Raw genomic sequence first — 23,595 nt, forward strand, 5'->3', positions numbered from 1 at the left:
ATCCAGAGAGCTGTTACGAAAGTATTAGTTTGGGAGTTTGAATTCTTGGCATCTAAACTCCTCTTGCCATCGACTTCTCAATCCACCCCTTTGAATGGGAAGTGTGTTTTTACTATGAAGAATATGTTCAGTTTGGGATACAAAGAGCATCACATCTCTTTGGGACGTGATTATTCCAGAATACAGGGGCAGTGGGAGGCTGGGAAAATGCAGAGAGAGTCTGATGAGAGCCTGTAATGGAACATACATAAAGGAAATGACAGGAGGCCCTGTGACCATTTAGTTATTCATTTGTAAATATATTCTGAGTGCCCACTGGATGCGAGGGCTTGGGCTTGATGCTAGGGTTACAGCTGGTATCTGCCCTCCAGCTTATGTCAGAAGTGGAAAAATGGTTATAGAAACACCAAGTGTAATAACTCCACGGTACAGGAGGTGCTGGGATAGGAGTGCTGAGTGTAACGTGGGTTGGAAGCAAAAGAGGGAAGTGGTCAGTCCTCTCTAGGGAGGGAGGAAACCTGCACTAGCTGTGGTCTTGAAAGATGAGCTGTCTTGAAAGATGAGTTGGTGATTTGATGGGGGCAGGATTTTCTGGAGGAAGTATGAGCCAAGGCCAGAAGGCTCAGGGATCCAGGAGTAACTCAGCATCGCTGGAGGTTACTTGGGGAGAATTAACATCCAAGGCTAAGAGGTGGGCAGGGAAGAGGTTATGGATAAACCCTTCTGTGCCATTACTACAGAACTGGGACTTGATCCTATCAGCAGTGGTAGCCATTAAAGAATTTATAACTGGAGAATGACATGATCTGGCTTGTGCTTTTGAAAGACCGCTCTGGCTGTCACTTGGAAAATGGATGAGGAAAGGAAGAGCTGGAGGCAGTCAGAAAATTTTTGCAGGGGGTGCCGTTGCCCATATTCAGGACCTAGACTAACGAGGAGCTGGCGGGGGTGCAGCTGTCAAGGACAAAGGCTTGACCGAAAGCATCTTTCTCATTGATGGCTTAAATTTGATCATTAGGATTAATTCCTTTGTGTTATGTTTACTATTAGGGATTCATTTCCTAGTAGAATAGCACAGGGTTTCAGAGCGTGGACTCCAAGAACAAAATCACCACGGTTCAAATCCCTGCTCCATCACTTACTAGCTGTGCCACCTTGGGCAAGTCACTTGTCTGTGCCTCAGTTTTCTCATCTCTAGACTGGGAATGACAATAATGGTATCTACCTCATAGTTTTATTGTGTGGATTGATTAAAACAGGTAATTTAGGACAGTGTCTGGCATGTAGTAAGCACTAATTTTATGTATTCATTTGCATTAAGGCCTGTCCCAGCAGTCTTCTCCTAGTGTGAAACCACTCTGGGCATAGGTAACAATAAGTCACCTGTAGGGTACTTTACAGTTTACAAAACATTACCTCATTTATTACTCATAGCATGGTGCAGGAGTGATTTTCCCATTTACATATGAATAAAGAGAAGCTCAGAGAGGTTAAGGGATTTGCCTAGAGTCTGTGGTGGTGTCAGAGCTGGGCCTTGGGTTCATTAGATACTTAAATCTTCAGGGGAAATAGTTTCCTTGGATAAAAAGGACCAGGATGAGAAGACTGTACTTCCGGAGTCAGGGAGAAGATACGGAAAGAGGGGGAAGGTGCAGAAAGAGCAGGTGGAGCCCCCAAGATAAACTTTATCTTCACACGATTTTACCCAGGGCCAATCCTACAGGAATCACTTTTTATTTTCTCACCAAACATCTAGGCCAATCTTTCAAACGTGACCGGTCCCCAGCTTCAATACCTTCATGAAACCTGAGCTAGGAAAGTGAGGTCCAGCTCAGCATTTGCGTTAATCATTTATTAAAACCAGTTTAGAAGTTGTCAGTGTGTAAACAGCTGGACCATTTTAGCTGAAACCCGGAGCTGGAGTGTCAGGCTGAACAAATATTTGACAAGCAGAGAAAGGTGTGTGAAATGCAATTTCTTTTTTTCCTTTTCTTTTTTTTAGGGGAGGGGTGTAACATGGTATCTATAGTTTCATTTATTTTTTATACGTTTTTATTGGAGTATAAGCACCGAGCTGATCTCCCTGTGTTATGCAGCAGCTTCCCACTTGCCATCTATTTTGCATTTGTCAATGCTATGTGTATATGTCAATGCTACTCTCTCACTACGTCCCAGCCTCCCCTTCCTGCCCTGTGTCCTCAAGTCTTGTGGAATGCAGTTTCTAACATGCAACTTGCAATTTGCTAGATCTAGTATGCAAGGGCCTGGAAATTGGCTTATTTTCAGCATCCCCCTCCAAATTTCTCCTGGCCAAGTCTGTCAAGACCAGGAGTCCCTGGATCCCTCTATGTTGAAATAGGCCTTTGCTTCTTAACCAAGTAAATGAGCTGAGAAGACCCCAGCTGTTTCTCAGCCAGTAGTTCCCTCTTGCTCAGGCTAATAAGATGGGGACAGAAGAGGCAGAAGTGTGTGATTGAGGGAACTCCCCAGTGCAGGCCAACAATGTAGTAATTAGGAGATTCTCTGATCTAGCAACTCATTTGGTGCCTTGGGAAGAAGAAGGGACCAGTTGAGAAATAAGCCTTAATTGGAAAAGAAAGGAGACTTTTAATCCTTTTTAAAAATCCCATGATAGTTACCAAATAAAAATAATTCCCACAAACCCAGGTGTTATTAGTTACCAGCAAGTTCTTACAATGTGTCAGGTATGTGCTGGCTCCAGTAAGGTCGATGTTATTACTCCTGCTCTACAGGTGAGAGCACAGAGTCTCAGAGAGGTTAAGTAACTTGCCAAAAGTGACACAGATACTAAATGATTAAACGGGATCCAAATTCAGGCCTGTCTGACTTAAAAATCTCATTCCGTTCTGCCAAACTGCCCGACAGGTAATAGAGAGGGAGAAGAGGTCTCACCATTATCACCTGCTTACCTGCAGGTGACATAACATATTAGAAATAGTGGTGACAGGGACTTCCCTGATGGCACAGTGGTTAAGAATCCTCCTGCCAATGCATGGGACACGGGTTCGAGCTTTGGTCCGGGAAGATCCCACATGCTGTGGAGCAACTAAGCCTGTGCACCACAGCTACTGAACCTCACTCTAGAGCCCGCGAGCCACAACTATTGAGCCCACGTGCCACAACTGCTGAAGCCCACACGTCTAGAGCCTGTGCTCCGCAACAAGAGAAGCCACTGCAATGAGAAGCCCGCGCAATGCAACGAAGAGTAGCCCCCACTCACTGCAACTAGAAAAAGCCCGTGCACAGCAACGAAGACCCAATGCAGCCAATAAATAAATAAATTTATATATATAAAAAAGAAATAGTTGTGACAGTAGCAGTAGTCAGCAGTATTGTACTGGCACTGTATAAAGCAGTGGTTTTTATTCTGGAGAAAGTAAATCCCCTGGAAATTTTTTTTTAAATATTTGCATGAAGTATGTATAATTTTCAGGATATGAAACAGGTCTTTGTTTCAAATTCTCCAAAGGGTTTATAATACAAAAAAGGTGAAATCCATTGCTTTAAAGAGAGATTCTTTGCAATAGTTCTTGCTATCCAGGTGTTCACAGGGTTAAAGCAGAATGGAGATAGAAGAAGAACATACAGAGAGTAAAGTAAATAAAATGATAGTTAATAACATTTTTCATTGTTTTCAGTTCCATTAAGTTCATGTCAAGACTTAGAGAGTGCTGTGAGGCCTGGGCTTGGGGGAAGCGGAAAGAGTTGGGTTAAAGCATCACCTTATTTGTGTAGGATGATTGCATAGAGAAGGGGAAATCCAGAGGTGAAAGGCCTTCCTTCTAGGCATATATTAAGAGAAAATTCAGAGACAGAATTGGAATAAGAGGATGAAGGCACTGTCCTAAGCTTTCCTGTGTTTTGCTTCAACACTTCAGGAGTAGAAAAACCACCTGCACAGTCAGGGTTCTGAGGCGGGTTCCAAGGAATTGGGTTGGAGGTGATAAACCTGCAAGATGCTCCGTCCGACTCCCTCCCTCCTTGCTGGTCCTTTGGCCAGTCCACCTCTTCATGCCCTGCTCCACAGGGTGGAACCAGTGGTTTCTCATCACTACCAGGGAGAGGCGCAAAAGGGGTATCTGAGCAGGGCTTTAGGGACCGAAAATGACGTCACTCAAGCAAAGGGAAGGTGGGTGTGCAGGAGTGTCTACTTTCTGCAGTACCTGTGCTATGCTTCACCCCGGGGTCTTGGGTGTTATAGCATCGTGAGGACGTGGTCAAGAACTCTTTTTTTTTAACTTCAAAATCTATCGTTGCTTCTGCTGTTTAGAAAAAGGATCCTCCACCTGCAGAGTGCGGCCAGCCTGCACAGACAAAGATTACTTCTACACTCACACGGCCTGTGATGCCAGTGGAGAGGTGGGTAGCATGGTCTTGGGGCCCCTTTGCCTGCTCTTTGGGCTTTGCCAGATTCAGAGTTCCAGCAGTCAGTGAAGCTGGCACCCGAAAAAACCCCACAGACCTCCGCAGTGACCCTGGGGCCAGTGGGGAGGCAAAATGAATTGACCTCATTCATTTTCAGGTCAGAAGCTGTTTTTGCCACATTTGTTCCGCCGCTTATTCACATATGCTCTGTTTCAAAAAACACTTTCTTTTTCTTTTTCTTTGGTTTCTTCCATTTGCTTCGCCCCGTAGGCAATGACTGCCTGTCCACACATACTTATTTCTTCACAGAACTCATCAGACTTGTCCCCTCGGTGCTGCTCTTGCGGGCTGGCAAAGGGGATGATTCCCACTTCCTGGCTTGCTGGAGAATGGCCTGACTTGTTCCATCTCTGCCAGTTCTCTTCCTCCCCCCCCCCCACCCCAGGCTTTCTGCCTCAGAGAGACTTTCCTTTGTAGTCTGTTCCGCCATTGAGTCAGCAGGCATTTTTTTGAGTATCAGCTGTTGTGCCGGTCACTGTGCTCTAGTTGGGGAATCAGAGATGAGTAAGACGGCTTCTGCCCTCAGGGGCTCGAGGTCCGTGGGGGAGGGTGGGGAGGAGAAAGATGGGCCTGATGACCAGGACGCTGTTAGGGGTGGAGGGGGAAAGGGCAGGGAAGGTGAGAGGAGGTCATTTGTTCACGTGTACAGCCCGTCACTGTGCTGGGCACTAAGTATGCAGCAGTTCACAAAACCAGAGGAACGTCTGCTTTTGTGGAGCTTAATTCTTTTGGGGGAGCGAGTAGAGGGAGAGACAGCAGGTAGACAACAAATAGGTGTAAAATATATCAGATGGTAGGAAGTTGTAGGAAGAAAAACATAGAAAGGATTAGGAGTTAGAGAATGACAGCTATTTTATTGTATTTTATTTTTTTATAAATTTATTTATTTATTGGCTGCTTTGGGTCTTCTTTGCTCTACATGGGCTTTCTCTAGTTGCGGTGAGCCGGGCTACTTTTCACTGCGGTGGCTTCTCTTGTTGCGGAGCACAGGCTCTAGGCGTGTGGGTTTCAGTAGTTGTGGCACGTGGGCTCAATAGTTGCGGCTCACAGGCTCTAGAGCGTGTGCTAAGTAGTTTTGACGCTCGGGCTTAGTTGCTCTGCAGCATGGGGGATTCTCCCGGACCAGGGCTTGAACCCGTGTCCCCTGCATTGGCAGGCAGATTCTTAGCCACTGCACCACCCGGGAAGTCCTGACAGAGCTATTTTAGAGAGGATAAGGATGACCTCTCTGAGGAGGTGATGTTTGAGCAGAGACCTGAGTGAGGTGAAGGGGAGCCAGCGTGCTCTCCAGGCAAAGGGCGCAGCAGGTGTAGAGGAGGCAGGCATGTGCTTGGTGACTTCGAGGAACAGCAGTAAGTGAGCGGGGACGGCTCAAGGGCACAAGTGGAGGGATCTGTCTTCGATTAGACATTCTGAATGAACTGTCTGTATCCCTAAACCAAAGCCTCTCAAGAAACAGGAGTGGGGAATTCTGCACGATTCAGCACTACGCATATGCGTGGCTATTAGGATGCATACATGTTTGCCGGCTGGACGGCTAGCTGAATCTTCTTTTAGCTAATTAAGCGTGGGATAAAGTCCAGTCCTTAACGGTGATGATTTTTATAGTCATCCCTTACTCCCCCACCCACACTGACCCACCCCACCCTCATGTTTCGAGCAAAATCCCCTTCCCTAGCAGCCAAGCAAAATGATATATCTTGTCAGTTGCACCTCAGACCCAGTCCTATAACGTCTGGTGTTCTGCATGACCTTGTAAAAATTATTGTCATTTTCTTGGCCTCAGTTGACCCGCTAATTAAATGAGGGCAATCCTGCTCCTCTTCTCCCTCCAGGGCATAACTTGTGGCTGACTGTGGCTGTCTTTGCTTCCTTCCGCCCCACTCTCTCCCCTCCCGGCTTAGGCCAAGGCCTTCTAGATCCGTAGGGTGCTCTGATGCCTGCAGGCCTGGGTGTCTGCCCTCCCCTGATCACCTTGGGGGCCTTTAGATGTTGAGTGGGGCCAGAGTCAGCGCTCCCACCTTGCAGCCCGGCCAAAGCACGGCTCACATACGCCCTGGAGCGTACGTGGTAAGGTGTGCACGGAGACATGCAGTCACCAGAAGTGCCTTACAGGAGTCTCAGCCCTCAGGCCCACGCTGGTTCTGCTCAGTCTCGGGATTTGACTTTGCCTTCTAAGCTGTATTTTAAAATCAAGAGGCTCCTATGATTGCCTTTACGGCCTCTGCTGCGCCTCGGTTGTTTGTCAGGGACTGGGAAGGCCGGTCCATTGCGGCTGCTGCGTGTGCTGCTCTGAGAGATGGCCTGAGTCAGTCCGCTGGCTCCCCAAACCCTCTCTCTAGGAGACTCAAAGAGGCAAACCAGGTGAGAAAAGGTTAGAGCACGAGTCTGGTCTCTGGTCGTGGGCTGCTCTTCACAGGGAGAAAGGCTGCGCTGAGCAGGGGGAAGAGTTGTCTGTCCCAGACTCACCTTCAGTGAAGGCAGCATGGGACCCTTTTAAGACCTTGTCATTTCTTATCCTGAATAAAATGGATGGATGCTTTATTCGCCTGCCTTTTCACATGTACAGTATGCTTCACAAAGCATTTGCATCATCACCTCAATGCAATCCTTTTGTCTCTGACTTGCCCAAGGGCCACACGGGAAGCTTGACACTGCCCAACCTCACCCCGACTCGCCAGGGGCCTCCTGCAGTTCATCTCCTCTTCTCCATCCAATGCCTCCATCAAAAGACTAGGGATGGCCCTAGTGAGTGACAGATACGATGCTTCTCTTGTCCACTGACTTGGTGGCCGACTGTTCCTCTTGCCTTTTCCCCCCTGGTTTTTTGAGGTATAATTGACACATAATATTGTGTACGTTTAAGGTGTACAATTTATTGATTGGATACACTTACATATTGCAAGGTGATGACCACCATAGAGCTAGCGAACAGCTCCATCAGGTCACATAATTACCATTTCTTTTTTGTGGTGAGAATGTTTACTATCTACTCTCCTCCCAGCTCTCAAGCGTATAATACAGTATTATTAACTCTCATCACCGTGCTATCTAATCACCATGCTAACGCTAATCACCTGTACCTTAGATCCGCAGAACTTGTTCATCTTATAACTGGACGTTTGCACTCTTTAACCAGCATCGTTCCTCTTGCCTGGACGTCCCAGAGAATGTAGTGTCCATACCTCCACAGGGATGATTATTGTGTGATTGGTGCCCTTGCTAGACGGTGAGCTCCTTGAGGGCAGGGGCCACGTCATTCATCTCTGAGTCACACAGAGGCATTAGACTTGCAATAGATGTCTACTGAATAAGGGAAAAAGCAAAGAAAACACTTGCAAGGCAGACTGGGACACCTCAGCCATCCTCTCTTCCCCCAGCAGTTACATAAGCCACCTCCATTCCACGCCTTGGTGTGTTCTGGGATTTTCACCAACTGCTTTTCCAGTGATGTTGGTAGTAATAAGATTCTATGCTGGATTCAGAGCTTTCCCTGGAGGCAACTGGTCCCCCCATTCCATCTGACACACGAGTCCTCATTAGGTCTGTCCTTCCTCATCCAGTCAACATTCATTCAGCAGGTATTTACTGAGCGCAGCGACGTGCCTGGGATACATCAGTGACCAGAACAAAGTGCCCCACCCTGATGGAGCTTTCATTAGAGCCCAGAATCCCCCCTTCCTCAAGGTAAATCCCTGAAGGTGTGCTAATCTCACACAGGCAGGCTGAGTCGTGCTTTGTTTCTGCAGACGCAGCTCATGTACAAATGGGCCCAGCCAAAAATCTGCAGCGAGGATCTGGAGGGGGCCGTGAAGCTGCCTGCCTCTGGCGTGAAGACCCACTGCCCACCCTGCAACCCAGGCTTCTTCAAGACCAACAGCAGCACCTGCGAGCCCTGCCCTTATGGCTCTTACTCCAATGGCTCCGGTAACCCCTCTCCTCCCCCACTCCCTGCCTCACGTCCATTCCCACACCACCCGCGTGGGTGGGCCACACGAGCACGCAGAGTGTCAGCTGAGCGTGGACTCTGTCCTTCCAAGGGAGACAGTAAGGGCCAGGCCACCTCTGAGGACCCCGTCAGGAGAAAAGAGGTCAGGGTGGGCCAGGTCTGTAGGTCCGAGTCACACTCGAGAGCTGCCTGCCTTCCTCCTCGTTCCAACTGTGAACGTGACTCAGGCCTGAAGGGACGCAGTCCTCACCGCAGGGGCCTCCAGCACGTGACAGGGATGCTAAGTAGAAGGTCTGGGGCGCTGGGGTGGCCACCTTGACACAGTCAGGGTTTGTAAGCCACGCTGTGAGAGAGGTGTTGGGGGGATTTGCATACCTATTGATGTGAAGGCGTTCGCTGCTAACAATGTGACCAATGACATGAACCATATGTATCAGGCTAGAAGATACTTTTACGCTTTGAAAGGAATAATTTGATGGGCACGTAGGCTAGCTGGAATATTGGCATGAAGGGTCAGTGTTTCCCCTCCCCGAGTCTGTTAAACACGTTGTCGGAATGTTTTCGGGCCAGTGCGATGTAACTGTGTGACGGTGCCCCGCACCACTCTCGCTGGGCTGCCCGCCCCGCGGCCACTTGTCTGCGCGACAGCAGCTGCAGTCCGGGGGGCTGCGGCCTTCCTGCTGAGTGCGTGGATCTCATGGCCCTCCAGACTGTAGCCACTGCCCAGCGGGGACCGAGCCTGCTGTGGGATTCGAATACAAATGGTGGAACACGCTGCCCGCCAACATGGAAACGACCGTCCTCAGCGGGATCAACTTTGAGTACAAGGGCATGACAGGTAACTGCCTCCCTCCTGACCGTGAGCTTGCAGCTCGCTGCCCCGCCCCAGGGGCTCTTCCCACCTTACGTTTCTTCGTAATAGTGATATCTGGAGAAAAATGAGCTAACCATGCCAGGCACCCCCTTGAATGCTCCACTGCCCATGGACAGATATATTCTGCCAAAGCTTTTAGAGACAGAAACAGAACTAGAAACAATGTGCACACACTCCAGAGCCTGTGCTCTGAGAGTTTCAGAGACTTTTTGACCAAAGCAGTCAGACAAGTAACATGGTTTGTGTTTGGCGGTGGTTCTGGATGCCTCAAAGGATGGTGTCATCTGGGTGCACATTTCCCTGCACCCAAGACCACAGGACATTAACTCTCCCTCTCCTTTCCCAGGCTGGGAGGTGGCTGATGATCACATCTATACAGCTGTTGGAGCCTCAGACAATGACTTCATGATCCTCACTCTGGTTGTGCCAGGATTTAGGTGAGGAGTACAAAGCTAAGGGGAAGTCCACGCCACCCTCGGCCACATCCGAGTCCCACATAACTTGGAGTGTTGTAGAGGAGAGGGCTTCTGGCTCACGGAAGTGTCAGTTCAGCACAGAGGAGACCACGGCCACGATCTGACGAAGTAACCTGAATGCTAAGCACTCCTTCTTAGTTGCTGCCCATGCTGAGGACCTACTGCTCTCTTATCCTACCTAGCTTCTCCCATCATTTGGCCACATGTTGCTCACATTCCTCCTCCTCACAGCATCAGATAAGATTTTTAAAACCTGTTAAAAATAGGGCCAGAAGTGCTCATAGACAGTTCATCTTTATTGGGGGCAAGAAGATCGGGAGGAATTGTTCTTATTATATTTATTCCTATATCCCAAGAAGACCTAGGATGATAAGCAATTTGTTTGTCATAAAAAAAAAAAAAAAAAAAAAAAACTACAGGCAGGGTGGTACAGTGCAAAGAACACTGGACTGGAAGACAGGGCACTGGAGCTTTGCCACTTGCCGGCTTGGAGAATTTGGGAAAGCCACTGTGCCCCTACAGGCTTTGGTCTGTAAAACAAAAGGGGTTGACAGTCTGTGATTTTGGACTAACTCAGATTGAGATGATTCCTCTAGCCCATTGGTAGCACCACTGTGTAGGCAGGAGCTGGGAACTGGAGGTCCTCAGAATTCCAGCAAATGGCCAAAGCCAAAAGAAGAGTCACAAATGGATTTCCAAAGCCAAAGTGAACTCTTCTGGCTTTATGTGCTTTAGAGGTCAGGGGGAGCCACGGAGTCCGCTTCCCTAGTGTGAACCTGGCTTCTCCATTCCCTCCTTCAAGCTCCCTCCTTTCCATCCCTGGCACAGTGCTCAGCCACGGTAGTTGCTCAAAAGGTATTAGTTTCCCTTCCCTTAATTTACATTACTCAGAGCCAAACATGTACATGCCATGTTTATGAGGTAAGCAAACTTTTTAGACTTTTGGGAAGTAACCTTCCCCAAAGTACTTTTCAATTTTCAAATATGATCATAGCAGTAAAGCACTTCCTCCCCCCATTCACCCCCTCCCCCCATCCCCACCAATCAAGCATGTTAGTCTCTTTCCCCAAAGAAGGACCAGCCTGAGAACTTTGTTAAAGAAACTACAAGTTGAAGTACCTGCTCCTTCGACCCAAGCAAAACCCCCACTATCCCTGGGAGAGAGCTGCTGAGCAAATGCAGGCAGTTGACATCTTATGACGGTGATGCTTCTCGAACTTCAACATGCATGTGAATCACCTGGGAATCAAGTTAATGTGCGGATCCTGATCCAGTGGGTCTGGGGCCACACTCTGCTAGTGAGGCTGCACAGCATTTTACAAAGCACTTCCACATCTGTTATGCTTTCAGATCTTACCACAATGATGCGAGATAAATAAGAAAGATTATTACCTCCATTTCACAGATGAGGAAACTACAGTTTGGCTAGGCCAAGGTCACACAGCTAGGGTGGCAGAATTGGACTTAGTCCCTGCTTTTTCCAACACACTCAGAATTTAATCCTGTCCCCCCAGCAGACCCTTTGCTGCCACCTGGGCGCTTCAATAAACACTGTGTGGCCTCTGGAACGTTTGATTTCTTCCCCACAGACCTCCACAGTCCGTGACGGAAGACACAGAGAATAAAGAGGTGGCCAGGATCACATTTGTCTTTGAGACCATCTGTTCTGTGAACTGCGAGCTCTACTTCATGGTGGTATGTTTTCCTTTCTTTGCCTGCTTTGGAGCTCCCAGGGACGATTCGGAGGGTTGGCCCTTCTGCCCTGTCGGTGCATCAACGTGACTGACACCCTACTTACAGTGCTTTCACAGAGGAAAGGCCCGGCTGTCTGTCAGGGACTGCACCATTTAATGTGGGTCTAATCCACTGTGATGGCCCCCAGGGTGACAGTGGGATGGGCGTCCTCTCCCCACCAGCCACCCAGCCATCACGCCTTCTTCATTTATCTATCCTGGGTTCAGGGTGTGAATTCTAGGACCAACAGTCCTGTGGAGACGTGGAGAGGTTCCAAAGGCAAACAGTCCTATACCTACATCATCGAGGAGAACGCTACCATGAGCTTCACCTGGGCCTTCCAGAGAACCACTTTTCATGAGACGGTAAGCTCCTCCCCTTACTCGGATGCTCAGGGCCCAGAAGAGACCGCTGAACCTGGAAGGATTCCTACATTAGCTTAAGTATGAGGTTGAGCTTCAGAATCCAGAGATTAGAAGACTCTTAAGGAGTCAAGCAAAGAACTACCTATTCCAGCCCCTGAGGAGCATCTAGCCGTATCCAAATGACTTCAGAGGAAGATGACACTGTAAACTCCTAAAATTATCGGTCCCTCCTCAGCAGACCTGCTCTGAGGACATGTATGGTACCTGACCGAGTATGCCCTGTTCAGTCCTGTTCTTGTTTTTAATAATAATAACTCTGGTTTTATTTTCTTAACTCAAAGTAATGTAGGTTCATTGCAAGAAAACTTAGAAGGTAGAAATAAACAAAAAGAAGAAAATCACCCATAATCCTACTACCCAGAGATAATCCAGTTAATATATGGAGTATCTCCTATAGAGTCTTTATTTCTCTACAAATACATTTTTTCCCCTAAGGGGAAAAAAAAAACTGCTTTTTTAAAAAATTTGAGCATCTACTGCATATTTCCCCATGGTGCTTAATATTTTTATACATCATTTAAATTATTCAGTCTTATTTTAAAATGACACAAAATGTACATAAAGAGTTACTGTTAAGTGACTAAAAAGAATAGGATGCTGCTAAAGATTTTTCTCAAGTATCACAGGAAAAAAAACATTAAGTCATACTCTACTATTTCCAGAGCACTCAATTGCTACTGCTCAGGTCTTGGCCCACTCTCCTCTTGTCTCTTTGTTTCCAGGGAAGAAAGTACGCCAATGATGTTGCCAAGATCTACTCCATCAATGTCACCAACGTCATGGATGGCGTGGCTTCCTACTGCCGTCCTTGTGCCCTGGAAGCCTCTGACATCGGCTCCTCCTGCACTTCTTGTCCTGCTGGCTACTATATTGATCGGGATTCAGGAACCTGCCGCTCCTGCCCTGCTAACACAATCCTGAAAGCGCACCAGCCTTACGGCACCCAGGCCTGCATGCCCTGTGGTCCAGGGACCAAGAGCAACAAGGTGCGAGCAGTTGGCCGTGCATCCTAACTTCGGCCCTCTGAATGGGCCACCTCAAAGGGTGCCGGGTCCTGGGTGGGATTCCTGAGAGGCTGTTACCCAAGCTGATACCGTAGTATACTCCCAGGTTGGAGTCCTAGAGGACACCCATCCAGGCTGTGACCGTAGATGGAGAGTTCTTAGCTGTAGCGGTTGGTTTTCAGAGTCTGGGCCTCAATCATGGACAAGTCTCATGTTCAGGTGATGGGTAAGGGAGATCTGTGACCATCTGGTCCAGAGGGTTATTTGACATCTGTGCAGAGACCTGAAGTAGTGGGACTTATGGCTCAAATTCAGCCTGCTTCAATCCAGCCTGTTATCATGGGAATTTACCCCCTCTTCGTGGGGAGGGTAACCCACCTTTGCTGGGACATACGGTTAATTGGCATTGCTGTCTCCTTTCCCGGGTGTTTCTTCTAAAGTGGAACAGCAGTGCTGCTGCCCCCATGTCCTTTCTGAATCTAAGAAAATAGTATGACCAATAGCTCTTTGTTATTCGTTAATGCTTTTAAGTGAACTTGTATTTTACTGATCACAAGCACATGGACACGCACTTGTAACACACTATTTACACAGTCTGCAGACATTGCTTAGTTTAGCTATGCAATAAGTGCCTCACTTCTGCAGACCCCTGGCAACCTCTTTGAGGCACCCTCGACTTTGGCCACAAACTTCCTCCCCCAGGGCTCCCTCTGCTGCTTTGGGAGGGATCAACAGTTGTGTAAGGCTGCTATTGCATGGGGACCTTAAAATGAGCAAGAAAGGGCTTTACGGTTCAGTGTCTCACAGAGAGCGTGGGAAAAAGGGATCTGGGGTTCAGTGAGTTTTAAATGGGGGAGGGAGGCCAGGCTTGTAGCTTCTCTTCTGCCATCCTGGACACCCTTCTTCCAGTTAGCACCTTGTTGTCTTCTGCTTGAAAGTAAAAAGGGCTATCTCATGTCTTGAGAGAGTTTTATAATCTGGGCATAGGAACCAGGCTACAGAATCCGACCCAACTACCTACTGAAAGATAAGAGGTTTGGGTTTGTATATCACATATGTGCTGATAATTGAATGGAGGATGTACATCAGCCCCACTAGCCCGTTCCACGTCTTTTAATGCCCACCCCTAATCCATTCTTCCTCTTCTCTCACCCTGCCTGGGCCGGACCATGGGGAGAGAGACTCCCACTCTCTGCGAGGGCCCCCTCAAAGCCCTGCCTGCACAGCCAGCCAGCCTGACGGATCCCTTTCCCCTCAGATCCACTCCCTGTGCTACAACAACTGTACCTTCTCAGTCCGCACTCCGACCAGGACTTACGACTACAACTTCTTGGCTTTGGAAAACACCATCTCTCTGGCTGGAGGGCCAAGCTTCACTTCCAAAGGGCTGAAATATTTCCACCACTTTACCCTCAGTCTCTGCGGAAACAAGGTAAACTCTGCAGGTGCTGACAGTGTGAGGACGGAAAGGGGGCTTCAGCGGATCCGAGGCCAGAGGACACAGAAAGTTCAGGTTGCAGAGGACTAGGGAGAGTCAAAGGTTTTCAAACGATTATTATTATCCTTGAGGACTTCCTCCTCTAAAATCAAATCATCTGGATTATAAACATTTAGGAAAATGAACATGTTTAAAATAAGGTGTAGGGAATTCGCTGGAGATCCAGTGGTTAGGACTCCATGCTTTCATTGCCAGGGCCCGGGTTCGATCCCTGGTCGGGGAACTAAAATCCCACAAGTCACGCAGTGCAGCCAAAAAATTTAAAAAGTTAAAAAATTGAAAATAAAATAAGGTGTACATTTACTCCTCCTTGACCTTTATTCCCTCAAAATGATTACATAAAAACTATGCACATACATCAACTGTACTTCAATTAAAAAAAAAAAACTACACAGGAGAAAGTTTTTTTTCCTTGAAAAAGCAGTCTTCGGTAATCATGACACTTTCCTTGTGTTTTCTACAGGCTGAATAAAATAAATTACTCTTAATTTCATCACATGTATCTTTGCTGACAGTACATGTTACCATCAGCATTTCAGGCTGCTGCAAATATTTTGGATGCAAAATTCAAAGGCAGAAATGTAAAGGGTAATCACACCACCACTGCACTTTGACTAAATTATAGACAAGCCAGGATTAGCGGTTGGAAAGTTAATTTCAAATGTTGCAAAATGAAGAGCATCTTGAGCTTTAGTCTGTGACTCCGTGTGAAGGTAAGGCCTTTACACCACACAGCTTCTACCCATCTTCTGCAGCATGCAAAAAAGCTGATCTGTGTTTATAGAGAGAACACGCCAAGAAATAAACTAATCTGTGAAAGATTAGAGACAGATGTCTCTATCTTGTTTTTAAAAAGTCTTTGAAGAAGTTAAAAGAAAGCCTCAGAAGTGACAGTGATAACTCAGGAATTGAGACTGATTAAAGCAAGCCCCATACAGCAAAAGTTTCAGTCAGTGAGGTGGCAGAGAGAAGATAGGAATTTAGAGAGTCTGTGAGTTTTCTTTTCTTTTCTTTGCTCCTTTATTGTTTTTATCTTATTTTATATTTTATTTTATTTTATTTTATTTTTTGGCTGCTTTGGGTATTTGTTGCTACACATGGGGTTTCTCTAGTTGCGGTGGCGAATGGGGGCTACTCTTCGTTGCAGTTCGTGGGCTTCTCAGTGTGGCGGCTTCTCTTGTTGTGGGGCACGGGCTCTAGGTGAGCAGGCTTCAGTAGTTTGCGGCTCATGGGCTTAGTTGCTCCTCAGCATCCTTATTCTTATATAATCTAAAGATTCCTTTCTGTTCTCATGTTCTTTATTTCTTACAATCTTGAAAATAAACTGAGATGCCATATTTGGCAACTTAGCTCTATTTGTAATAAAATTTATCATATTGAAAATCCTACATTCTAAATGCTTAGTCCACTTAAATTTAAAATATTGATCTTATGTTAGCAAACAAGTTATATATTCATAGTCCATAAATCTAAAGAATTTTTAAGGGAATAATATCTCAATATTCCTTCTATTACAAAATCTCGAGGAAGAAGTCTCAATTCCCTCCAGCTTCCAGAGTTCTACTCCATACAGTTTGGTTTGTTAAAGACTGGAGGAGAAGCAGTCTTTCTTTTGTTGATAAATATTTTTAAATGGAATAGGTTCCAATTGGTCCTAAGATGTCCTACCTCAAGGCAGAGAGAAGGCTGGTTATGGGTCTATTTTAACCCCCAGGACACTCTGGAAAGTGCTTCTAAGATAAGTGTGGTGGAATCAGAGCTCCAAGGAAGACACAGACAGGGAATGGGAAGCAGGCCAGATGTCCAAATAAACATCATGGGATCAGTTACACATTTCAGTATCTGCCTAGAAAACTGACTAGGATAAGGCAGGCCCTTAACTGGTGGGCTGGTAGATTAGATCTCCAAACCAGCTGCCAGCATCACAGCCCTGCTCATATAGGGCTCCCAGGTGACTCCAAGGAAACAAAGGACTGGGGAATCTCTGGGCAAGGGTTCCAGAAACTAGGACACTTAGGCCTTATTCTTAGCTTTTTTATCTTTTAAAATCTGTCTTGTAATTAGAACTGGGATGAATCATTCCACTGCAACATACTATTATTAGAAGGCTGAAATTTTAGATGTTGAAAAACTGTCCCCTGTTCCCTTTTGGGAGTTCTTCTGTGATCACACATTCCTTCCCACTTCCTCCCCACATCCCCCTGCCCAGGGTAAGAAAATGTCCGTGTGCACCAACAATGTCACTGACCTCCGGATTCCTGAGGGTGAGTCAGGTTTCTCCAAATCCATCACAGCCTACGTATGCCAGGCAGTCATCATTCCCCCGGAGGTGACAGGCTACAAGGCCGGAGTGTCCTCACAGCCTGTCAGCCTCGCAGATCGGCTCATCGGTGAGTAACACAGTTGCTCTTGCCTGTTTAAGCGTGTCTGTGTAAGAGTGAGACTCCCAGGCTCTGAGGTAAAAGGCCCCAGGTGAGGGGCCCAACCTCCTGACCTGTTTCCTATTCCATCCTGGGGTACCAAGTGCCCCCGGGGCCACTGATGAACCTCTCGTTTGCCCTTTCATGAGCCACTCAGGGATGTGATGAGTTGCAGGAAGGTGGGATGCGGACAGGTATTGAAAGAACAGAAGTGGTTGCCGGCTAAATGCTACTAGTGAGAACTAATTAGGAGCTCTAATTTGGCAGGGGTGACAACAGATATGACTCTGGATGGAATCACCTCCCCAGCTGAACTTTTCCACCCGGAGTCCTTGGGAATACCGGACGTGATCTTCTTTTATAGGTGAAAACGAGAGGCCAGGCTAATGCAAGTGAAACCCAGGGCTCCTCTGCAATCTTTGTGGTGTCCCTCCCTCTCTAGCCACCTACTACTTGTCAAGCCAGAACACGTGCAAGGTCTAGCAGACCTGCCCAGCAATGAGCACTAAAGAAGTTCCCCATCCTAGCTTCCTGGGTATTACTGGGGCAGATCTACCCCTGGCGGCAGCGAGGAATATCGAATATCGGATGACCTGTGGCAGACTACCCTTCCCGCCTAAGGAGGCTCCAGTGTCATGCATCTGCTAGCCTTTCCTAGACCAGTGCATTTCCCCTTGACCAGCTCTCCCTGACCCCCACTCTCTCCTGTGTGTCAGGCCAGAGCCCAAGTCCAACCTTCCCCAGCGAGGGACCTGTTCTATGTTGACTTCACTTAGTGGCTCTGCAGTGGCACAGATAAGTGACTCGTTCCCCCATGGGGGCTGCTTTCTCTGCAGGTCCAATGATGTGACCCAGTCCTGCAGTTCTGGGAGATCAACCACCATCCGCGTCAGATGCAGTCCGCTGAAACCTGCTCCCGGAAGTCTGTTGCTGCCAAGGTAAAGGGATGTAACAAAGTCTCCCTTCCTTGGCCTCATTCCGTCCCAAGAACCAAATAAACATTACTGAAAAAGAGCAAAAGAGAAAACCACCTGAGATCCATTAATGGACTCCTGGGGACACAGTCATGGCTCCAAACCCTCACTCTTTAGATGTGAAGAATGGAGCAGAAGGAAGAGTCGAGACCATTGTGGGGGCAGCTGCCTAGCAAAGTGACTAACTGCTGGGGCTGAGAGCCAGGTTCGAGTCCCGTACTCCACGTGCCAGCTCTCTTATGGATACAGTGCTTATCTTCTCTCGGCCTGTTCTTCCTTATTTGTAAAATGGGGATAATGATAAATTCCTTCGGGGGTTGTTATGAGGAGGAAATGAGATGATGAGACTTGAGAACTCCCCTAGATGTCAGGTAGGTCCTTCCTGTTATCATTAGGATCAGTAAAGGTTTAGAGAATCCTAGGAATCTCTCTATAACTAAAAGACCCAATTCTTTTTCTTTTTGGGTGGATCTCAGTTCCCCCACCAGGGACTGAACCTGGGCCCCAGCAGAGAACGTGCAGAGTCCTAACCACTGAACCGCCCGCGAGTTCCCTAAAAGACCCTATTCTGAGTTTAATAGCTGAGGGCACTAAATCAACCATTCCTGAACTAATCTGATTACTGTACCCTCCCTCCATCCCCCTCTGTTTCCACGGAACACTAACCAACATCTTGAGGGGTATCGGTGTCTTGAGGAGGAGGTTTTGGGAAACGCTGCTGCTAGACAATGACTGATGTGGGAGACAGGGAGCCAGGCAGCACATTTTGACCCAGCAGTGGTGTCAGGTGTCAGAATGATGACTATTCCTGTTGCAAACATTGCAGTAAAGTACATTGCAGAGAGCAGTGACCTGAAGTTCATTCCTGAACCCTGCCCCTCACCTCAGTCCCCTGCAGGAAGCTACATTCAAGTGACTTTTTCAAAATGTCACACGTCCGTGGGGAGAACAGGAGCGTCTGAGGGGTTAGTTGGGCAGCCACGCTGGAGCTCAGACAGCGTACACGCGCTCTTATCGGATGTCAACAGAAACAAATGGGCAGAAGGTGGGGCCCCCATGGAGGCCGGAAAGGCCTCTTGTTATCAGGGAAATTGGAGGGCAAAACCTGGGTTAAGGACTAGTTGAAAGGATCCTAATGGAGCTAACAGTTTGGCAAGGAGAGGACGGATCGGGCAAGGTATGAGATGACAGGACTCCAGCCAGATCTTCCCAGCAGCCCAGCAGGGGTGCGCTCAAGTCTCCTTTCTGCTCTGCTAGCACTTGCTCCGACGGGACCTGTGATGGCTGTAACTTTCACTTCCTGTGGGAGAGCGTGGCCGCCTGCCCTCTCTGCTCCGCTGCGGACTACCACGCTATCGTCAGCAGCTGTGTGGCCGGGATCCAGGTAGGTGTCTCTGCTCGGGGACATCCCAGGAGACAACGGAACGTGATATCTGAGTTCCTTGTTTTTCTCCCCAATAGAAGACTACGTACGTGTGGCGAGAACCAAAGCTGTGCTCAGGTGGCATCTCCCTGCCTGAGCAGAGAGTCACCATCTGCAAAACGATAGACTTCTGGCTGAAAGTGGGCATCTCTGCAGGCACCTGCACTGCCATCCTGCTCACCGTCTTGACCTGTTACTTTTGGAAAAAGAATCAAAAGTACGTGATGGAGTATTGGGCTTTGGGGATGGCCAGAGTTGGATCTTTGAGCTGGGAGGAGAATATCTGAGAGTATAGATTCATAGGGCTGTTCTCTGGCGTTGGCGACAGTCCCTGAGACTCTGGCCAGAGACCTGTTGACCCAGTTGTCCAGTATGTGTCTTGGTTATCCTGACTCTTAAACAGGGATGGTACCACACGGCAGTCTATGAAGGGCTGTTAGATTTTCAAAAGAAACGCAAAGAGAATTTTTAATTTGTTATTATTTTTTATATAAATTTATTTATTTTATTTATTTATTGGTTGCGTTGGGTCCTCGTTGCTGCACACAGGCTTTCCCTAGTCGCTGAGAGCGGGGGCTACTCTTCATTGTGGCGCGCGGGCTCCTCACTGTAGCGGCCTCTCCCATTGCGGAGCACGGGCCTCAGGTGCCTGGGCTTCCACAGTTGCAGCACACGGGCTCAATAGTTGTGGCTCACGGGCTCTAGAGCACAGGCTCAATAGTTGTGGCGCACAGGCTTAGTTGCTCCGCGGCATGTGGAATCCCCCCAGAGCAGGGCTCGAACCCATGTCCCCTGCATTGGCAGGTGGACTCCCAACCACTGCGCCACCTAGGAAGTCCCTTATTATTATTAATGATAAAGATAATGACTTCACAATTCCATTATTTCTTTGAAGCTTTGAGATCACAGAAACACCTGGATTTAAGGAAAAAGATCCCTGACTTGAGAGCCGGATTCCTTAGCTATATGCCCAGCCCAACACCGTTTTGTTATGCTTCAGTCCCATTACCCATGGTGTGGGAATATCTCCTTATAGCCCAATCTTTCTCCCTCTTTCCCTTTTATTCCACATTTTGGTGTCTTGTCTTTCCCACCCCCTTGTTTCACAGGCTAGAGTACAAGTACTCCAAGCTGGTGATGAATGCTACCCTCAAGGACTGTGACCTGCCAGCCGCCGACAGCTGTGCCATCATGGAAGGCGAGGACGTGGAGGATGACCTCATCTTTACCAGCAAGAAGTCACTCTTTGGGAAGATCAAATCGTTTACCTCCAAGGTAGGGAGCCTAGCCAGTGCACTGAGGTCAGCCTGGAGAGCTGGAGAAGACAAGCAGTCCTAGGACCCTGGATGCCCCACACTGTTCAGAGACCACTGTTCTGCTCCCCACCCTCCATATATTCTATCCCCCCACCCTGTGAATCCTGGCTTCTGCCTTCTGTATTTCCACACCAACACTCCTTCCCCTGGGGCCCAAAGCTGCTCATAACTAGGCGCCTTCTCTCCTGACACACACTCCAGTGGATGGACTAGGTGATCTCTAGGATCAGCTTCTGATAGAAGTGAGGCTCTCCTTTGGCCAGTGGAGGGTGCTGTCCCACGGATGTCAGGGCCCAGTCCCTCGGGGCTGAGTCATAGCTTTAGCCTCGGCTGTTCACCACGGAGCAGTTCGGAGCTGGGAGAGCTGACTCTGTGTGCGTGGGTAAGTGAGTCTGAAGCTCATAAATGTCACACAGACAGCACTGTCGCTGGGCCTGGGGCAAGCAGGGAACATTCAAGCAGTTCCCTCCAGGGCCACTGCCCTCTGCAGCCCCACTCTGCCAGCACCCACTACACACTGCTGCCCTGAACCAGTTCATCCAAACTGGGTGGGGAGGGTGGCAAGAGGGAAGGAAAGGACTGGAGGGATGGCAAGGAAAGGAAGGTGGGTAGGTGTTGGCCGAATCTCATTCCCTTCCTGCTGACCTTCCAGGGTGACTCCCTTGGCCTCCTTAGACCTTGAATTTTTTTTTTTTTTTTTTTAACCAATGGGAGAACAGTTTACCCTGGGACACTTGAGTCTTTCTAGAACTTCTAGAATTCAACAAAGATGCAAAGCAAGGGATTTTTTAAATACTTTTTATCCTCTGACTGGCTGAAGGGAGCAAGGAGAATAGAGGGTATCTTACATCCATGTTGCCACAAAGCCACTGAAAGCAGCAATTTCCTGAGGGTTCCTTCTGTCACCTATTTTCCATTTCTCTCCTTTGTTCCCCAAACTTGCCCACGTGCAGCAGCCAGCTCCTGTCACCATCTCTCTTTCAGAGGACTCCTGATGGATTTGACTCGGTGCCACTGAAGACATCCTCAGGAGGCCCAGACATGGACCTGTGAGGGGCGCTGCGCTGCCTCACCTGCCTCCTCTCCTGGGCACACCCCCTTGCAAACCTGTGGCAGTGTGGGTGCCAATTTCCTGCAATGCCCACTGCTGGAAATCTCTTCGTTGTGGCCTTATCAGAAGTTTGAATTTCAGATCTTTGTTTTTTTATAGAGTACCCAAACCCTCCTTTCTGCTTGCCTCAAACCTGCCAAATATACCCACACTTTGTTTATATATTACTCCCTCGCTTGCATCTTGTTTCCCAAAATGGACCAGCCGTCGGAGCCATAGCTTCCTCTGCTCAGATTTCTTATAGCTCTGGAACAAAGGTATTTCTCTCTTTTTGAGTATAGAAACTACTTCCCCTGTCCTCTTATTTAAGGGCAGAAGCAGCTGGGAGTTTCTCTCATCATATGCCCTCAGCTCACGGTCTCTTTAGGAGAGAGGCTGGGCGAGGAGGGTACTGGCATCCCCTGATGAGCCATCTTCATGGTTGCCTGGATTCATCTCTGCTGGATAACGAGCTCAAACTGGTATAATGGATAGGCTGAGGGCCAGATGAGTAAGCCCTGGGTAAGAAAAGGCTTGATAAGCACAAAGAGGCAATAAAGGAAGGTTTTATTTTGTATTTTAAACTGGGTACTTCATTCCCTTTTCTTGAGTAAGCTATAACTCTTCTCACTGGAGCCAAAGGAAAACCTTCGTCGAGAAAATGGCCAAAGCCCTGATGGATGTATTCTAGCCCCCCTCCACCTGCCCTCTTTTTTTTTTTTTTTTTTTTACCTCCCACCATCTGCCTATGACACTAAAGGGAACCAGGTAGGCCCCAATCCCAAATGTTCTAGCTTTATTCTCTATTAGCTTTTACCCAGAAATGACAAACATTGCCAGTGAGGAAAATTCCTCATCCTTGAGTGCCTTGTTCCTAGAGGCTTGGGTCATATTAGGGAACAGGTATATCATATTTTGAAAGAACACAAGGAGGTCAAGGTTTTAATGGGGCCATTCTGGAGATCCAGCCTACAATGCGGTGGACCTGAGGTGGCCATGATGGCTACTTCTAAGCTTAATTCATCTGTTCAGCTGCAGAATAAACAACCTCTAGGCTGGCCAAGAAAGGCATGTACTTCTAGGCCATGCCCCACCAGTAAGTAAATCCAGATCAGTCTTCAAGGAGGAGATAGTAGGGGCATTGGACAAGGTATTCGCCAAACTGGTGTTCACCAAACCCTCGCACTTTCAAGCCCCTGTTTTTCCCTTCTTCCTGATCTCATTTCCTTTGTGCTAAAAAACTAAAAAGACTTTTGACCCCACCTTCTGGCAGCATCCATTTTGAAAGGCTGAGTAAAGTGAATGTCCTCCGTGCCCCTTTTCTCCATCTTCACAAGTATAACTAATGAACTTTAAGTAACTAGAATGGTAAAACCCAGAGCAAGAGTTTCAATTCTCTTTTTCTTTCTACTAACGGCAATTCTCCTTTCCTCACTGTCAAGCTAGAATGACTGTCCTTGTTCAAGGGACCAGTTGCCCAAGGTTTGTGCCTGTCTCCTTTTTCAAATGGCCATTTGGTGACCAGATGGTAGGTAAAGAATGGAGACGGCACTTATAAGTGGTTTGTCTGCCACAGATGGCTTGCCGATGTGATCGGCCACTGCTGCCCTGGCGACGGTCTTACAAAAGGGTCATTGAGAATTGGAACCTTTCTGTGACTTCTGGCCAACAACAGCATCACTGAAGGCAGGCAGTCCCTTTGGTTCAATAAATCTAGAAGCTTTTCTTTGGTATCTAAATTCTCCCTCCTCTTGTGGGACTCAGGCTCTCAGAACCTGCGGCCATGGTGGAATTTCTCCCCATGGATGCAGATAGCCAACTTCCAGCTCCACTATAAAGTTTTCTGTAGCTTCAACAATGCCCTGGGCATCTGCTTTTCCACTGAATAAATTTATTTTGTGACAAAGGCTACGGAAGGTCCATAGACTATTCTACAATCAGTCAGAAAAAGTACATACCCCGTTGA

General features: G+C 47.8%; 1 protein-coding gene across 3 annotated transcripts in view; it reads left to right on the forward strand.

Moving 5' to 3' along the window:
- ELAPOR1 (endosome-lysosome associated apoptosis and autophagy regulator 1) overlaps positions 1 to 21,813 on the forward strand; it is a 67,057-nt gene extending 45,244 nt beyond the window's left edge. For 2 of the 3 annotated variants that reach the window (XM_057745083.1, XM_057745093.1), the window contains 15 exons: positions 4,292 to 4,380; positions 8,196 to 8,373; positions 9,105 to 9,233; positions 9,616 to 9,706; positions 11,335 to 11,440; positions 11,707 to 11,844; positions 12,627 to 12,890; positions 14,167 to 14,340; positions 16,616 to 16,796; positions 17,094 to 17,190; positions 17,663 to 17,764; positions 19,058 to 19,184; positions 19,262 to 19,440; positions 20,333 to 20,498; positions 21,524 to 21,813. In XM_057745083.1, the coding sequence (XP_057601066.1) occupies positions 4,292 to 4,380; positions 8,196 to 8,373; positions 9,105 to 9,233; positions 9,616 to 9,706; positions 11,335 to 11,440; positions 11,707 to 11,844; positions 12,627 to 12,890; positions 14,167 to 14,340; positions 16,616 to 16,796; positions 17,094 to 17,190; positions 17,663 to 17,764; positions 19,058 to 19,184; positions 19,262 to 19,440; positions 20,333 to 20,498; positions 21,524 to 21,592 (2,090 nt within the window). In that variant the 3' untranslated portion in view covers positions 21,593 to 21,813. The remainder of the gene's footprint in view (positions 1 to 4,291; positions 4,381 to 8,195; positions 8,374 to 9,104; positions 9,234 to 9,615; positions 9,707 to 11,334; positions 11,441 to 11,706; positions 11,845 to 12,626; positions 12,891 to 14,166; positions 14,341 to 16,615; positions 16,797 to 17,093; positions 17,191 to 17,662; positions 17,765 to 19,057; positions 19,185 to 19,261; positions 19,441 to 20,332; positions 20,499 to 21,523) is intronic. The other variant, XM_057745102.1, reaches the window with a different exon arrangement.
- Positions 21,814 to 23,595: the final 1,782 nt, after the last annotated feature.

The sequence above is a fragment of the Hippopotamus amphibius genome, chromosome 1 (genome assembly GCF_030028045.1).
Source record: "Hippopotamus amphibius kiboko isolate mHipAmp2 chromosome 1, mHipAmp2.hap2, whole genome shotgun sequence".
Lineage (NCBI taxonomy): Eukaryota > Metazoa > Chordata > Mammalia > Artiodactyla > Hippopotamidae > Hippopotamus > Hippopotamus amphibius.